The 4,460-nt window shown below is 50.7% G+C and overlaps 1 protein-coding gene across 1 annotated transcript in view; it reads left to right on the plus strand.

Moving 5' to 3' along the window:
* LOC113205229 (ubiquitin carboxyl-terminal hydrolase 48) overlaps window positions 1-2,816 on the plus strand; it is a gene marked incomplete in the record, with an annotated part of 61,075 nt that extends 58,259 nt beyond the window's left edge. Inside the window, 2 exon segments of the mRNA XM_052267461.1 lie at window positions 130-205; window positions 1,688-2,816. Of these exon segments, the coding sequence (XP_052123421.1) occupies window positions 130-205; window positions 1,688-1,710 (99 nt within the window).
* Between the last annotated feature and the right edge of the window lie 1,644 nt (window positions 2,817-4,460).

Raw genomic sequence — 4,460 nt, forward strand, 5'->3', positions numbered from 1 at the left:
CCGCCCCCACACTCTGCCCCCCGCGTGTCAGGTGGTGGGCCCCCGCCCGAGGAGGGGGTGGTGAGTTGTTGTGAGTCGTGACCGTCAGGTGAACCCCACTGACTGTGTGTGTACTTTTGTGTGTTGCAGGCGGACGAGCCCTCGGAGGACGCCGCCATCATGGACGACTACATCAAGAGCACGGCGCCGGAGGAAGGGTTCAAAGGTGAGGCGGGCAAACCTGCTGTTTGCGTTTTAGACGTCGTGACGGGCTTCACCTGTTGCGAGCGAGGGTGGGTGCAAGTGTGCAGCAGCGGAGCCTGCCGTCGTGGGTTCAAAAAACCTCGTTTATGTGTTGTGGGTTTTTTTTATCGGGGGGAAAGGGGGAGGGGGCAGCGACGGTCTTGAACTTTGCCGCGACCTAGATTCTTGTCGTTGTAGAAAACGGGTGCACTCAGCGTAAGGAGCCCTAGTTGACCCGCCGGGCCGACCCCTCACTCCTTGCAGGAGGTGGGCGGGAGCGGCACGGGAGGGGAGGAGAGGGGAGTCAAGGATGATAGCGTAAGCCGCCGGGGCCAAGGAGCCCGTCGCGGGGGCGGCGACGACGGGGGTAGGGGGAGCGGGAGGAGATTAGTGCGAGGAGCGACCCAGTTTGTCTTTCATCAAGAGGGTCTTTGGGGCGAGGCGGAGAGGTGGCGCGGTCCCGTGCAAGAACCTTGTATTGCCGGTGTGCGGCCGCCGGGGCGCTGCGGTGGACGCGCGCGGGACGTGAGGGGGTGGGGGGAGGATTAGGGACTCGTTGTCGACCAGCGGGAGGCCGCCCGTAGTGAGGGTTGAGACGGAAGGGTTGGTGGGTGAGGGGCCGCAGATGACGAACGGGGATGAACGGTTGTTCACAAAACGTCTCGCGCAACAGCGCAGAGCTGCAGCAGCAGCATCTTCTGTTTGGCATCTAACGCGTCCATCGGGCTGGACTCCGCCCCCGGCCCCGGGGTGGTATGTTCGTCGTTACGTGGTTGGTGGACGGGCGGGCCGGGGCGGGCCCCGTGAGCGCGCCGGGCTACGACGCGACGATTAGACCGATCGGTCGATTACGACAGATTTATTGGTCGGCAGCAACCGGCCGGATTCTTATCGACGATCGAAAGTGAAAAGTTATGTGCGGCTGCTGCTGCTGCTGCTGTTGCTGCCGGGGCCGCTCCGCGCACCGCGAGGGGTGGTGGGGTGGTGGCGGGTGCGATCAGTGCAGCGGCGGCAGCAAAAGGCCGCGCTGCGCGCTGCGCGCCGGGCCAGGACCTGCGGCGGAAGTTGTCACTCTCCCACGGGCCGGGCGGGGCGGGGCCGGCTGACCAATGGCGAGCTGTTACAGGGGCGGTGGTTAGCAACGGATCCGAATGCATACTGGGCGCCCGATCACGAGCACACCCGGCGGGGCGATCATGCCGTGGTGATAATGATGATAAAGTTGATAATGATAATGATGAAGCTGCGAGGCAAATGCGCGCTCGGTAGCGTGGGACTGTTGCAAAGAGGTCTGCGCTGCGCTGCGCGCTGGGGAACTCTTTTGCCCTCCGGGGGTGGTGGTGGGGTTATTGCCAGGAGTCGAGGGGCAAAAAAAGAAGTAGTATGGCAAAAGGTAATGGGGCGCTAGGAGTCGAACCCAAGCGACAGTTATGGAGGTGTAATTTTTGTGTTGCGTTTGTTTCAGGTACCGGTCTGCTGTCGCGGTAGACCCCGCCGCCGCTGCTGCAGCTCTCCCCGTCCGGACGAGGCCTTCCCCGCGCCCGTCGGCCTCGCCGCCGCCACCGCCGGCGCCCGCCCCTGCCCGGCCCAGCTGTCGCCAAAAGTGGCAATATTTCCTCGTTCCTTTCTGTTCGGATGGCACCACGGCGGTCGTGCCATATGCTTTGTCAATTTTGACCCTGGACCATCCTCGACCTCGCTCGCCCCGCCGACAGACACCTCTGCCTTGTGCGTCACGCGCGTGGCCGGCCTGTGCGGGGAACGCCCGCGCCCGCTCTGGAGAGATGTGAGATTGAATGGAAAAATGAAGAGTAGTAGTAAATGTTTCTGTTTGTAAAGCGGAAGGAAGTCTTGTCCAGAGGGTCCACCCCCGCCCCGGTGTTGGAACCCGAACGGCCAAAACCTGCAAAGATTGTGATACTGATATTTACTGATATGTACTGATGCCTCTCATCTTGCTCTGGCCCGCCTTTCAATAGTGCAAAAGGTTTGGTGAAGCCTGAGCTTTGATGCTCATCTGATTGTCGCTCACAGATTGTGCTGATTGTTTCCAGAGAAGGATTGATAGAACCTATTGTACAATGGGTTCCCCTTTTGCACACGCATTGCAATAAAGGAGGCTACAGCATATATTTATTTTGTTAGCTTTTGTTTCCTCTTTTTGTTTCCGTTTAGTTCTTTGTTCATAATTGTTCATATTTGAAGATCAACATGTATTCATGTGTTGCTATGGAGTCACTTACAAGTAGTTCTGTTTTAGTAATGTAAAAAAAATCACTTAGTGGCTGCGTACGTCAATGGGGTTTTATCTTAAGTATAATAATTTGGGTGAGAGACTGAGTAAATAAATGTTTATACAGTAAGATGTTTTATTTTGGTTCATGACCATTTTCATAGTGATTTGTGGTAAAGGAACCTGATGTGTTGTACCATTTATTGTATACTACACACTATTTATTATAATTATTAAAAATCATAATGTTATCTGGAAAGTATTAGAAGCAGTCTATGTTAATTTTCAAGTAAGTCTGTGTGTACTCAGTTTTGTAAGAGAATTTTAGGTACTTTGAATAAAAAGCTGTGAATGTATTTTTTATGCATTGTTTTTTTTTTCTGTAGTGTTCCCCTGTAACCCCCTGACATTATTTGGTTGTGTGGCTAGAGGAATGTCACGTACTGTAAGTAGTCAGGATTGTCAAGGTGCTGATGCAGTACATTAGGCCTCGACCACTGTAAAATTGTTACAACTCGCCTTGCTGACATCAGTCAAATAAAAGCAAAAAAAAAAAAAAAAAAAAATGTCCCAGTTGGACTTGCCTGGTGCAACCAAATAATGCATTCCGGTAATGCTAAAATGCAGAAGAATGCGAGGAAGAAGAAAATGGAAATCACTATGCTTTTAGATTGGACTTCTTTTTCCCAGCAACCGGAATGCTTTATTATCTGCGGAGGGGAAGGAAAGGGGGGGGGGGGGGGGGAGGGGGGGGGGGGGGGGTTATCGGATCACAGCACACCCTACACGGAGTCAAGGACCCGTGGGGTCGCGCTATGATGAACAGGACTCGTATGAGAACTCAGACTGACTCAGACCCAGCCAACTAACTGGCACATTTCAGTCTGCAATCGCCCTCGGCTTAATTTCTTACAACTTTGCCAACTCTCTCCTGTGCCTGCATAGAGGTAAAAAAGAAACAAGCACCAAAGTTTAGAAGACCGTATGCGAGGTCGGGATTGAAAGTTAAAAAGTCCGGGAGATCCGTAATGCCCCTCCAGAACACGAATATTTGCATTACTGAAAAACCACTATTTGCAGGAAGGGATCTGTTCGCTTCCGGTTCCCTTCAGTTCGCTCGCTCGTCTCGACCAACGTGGTCGACTGCTGACTCGTGGATCGTCTTGTCCTTTCCTTCGTCTCGGGTGTTTTTTTTTGCGCTGGCAATAGTTTTTGAAATCGGCGTGAGTTTTAAAAATATGTTTCAGTTCCAGTACTCAAACAGTACTTTTGTGTGCCGTTAATCAGCAAAGAGGAAGCGTTTGCCATTACATTTCGTTGAAAGATCAACGCTTTGTTAACTGGCTAGTGTAGAGGTAGGTTATGGTTGAGGTTAGGACTAGGAACTAGGGTAACTTTGCGATGAATTCATGTCAAAATTAGTCCAGAACACTGGTTTTTACAAAATTCTTCGTACACACATTGTTTTATGATCCGTTTGCCAGAAAAATATTGACATTTCTGTTAATGATAATAGGGAATGAGTTGTTAATTCTGTGTTAGGTAATGAATTGAATTTGTTCTAGTTCTTCTGTGTCTTAGTCTATAGTATAAGATATTTACCCCTGATTTTTGAGGTGTCAAAGCAAAGTCTCCTCTTTATAGCAGATATGTTGGTTTTTTGATTGATTCATTTCAGCTCTCTGCTTTGGTCAGGTACACTTCACTCCTAAGAGTTGGTTTTTATGCTTGATAGGATATCCAAGTATTTTTCTGTGAAAATAGTTTAGTTACAAGTGGATGGTTTTGCTACAACTTATTCCTGATAACAACTTTTCGCTTGTAACGTAATTCTGGTCATCACTACTTAACCCTGCGTAGTGTCTGGACTCTACTTCTACAGCTGTTATATCTGCTTACAATCTTATCAGAAGATACTTTTCTATTGAAATATCACAGTCCTGATTCCACGTTCCGAATGTTAAAGTGCTTTTGTTTGGCGCAGGGTGTGCGCTGCTGTCGCTGA

The sequence above is a fragment of the Frankliniella occidentalis genome, unplaced genomic scaffold, assembly GCF_000697945.3.
Source record: "Frankliniella occidentalis isolate FOCC.00 unplaced genomic scaffold, Focc_3.1 Scaffold52, whole genome shotgun sequence".
NCBI lineage: Eukaryota > Metazoa > Arthropoda > Insecta > Thysanoptera > Thripidae > Frankliniella > Frankliniella occidentalis.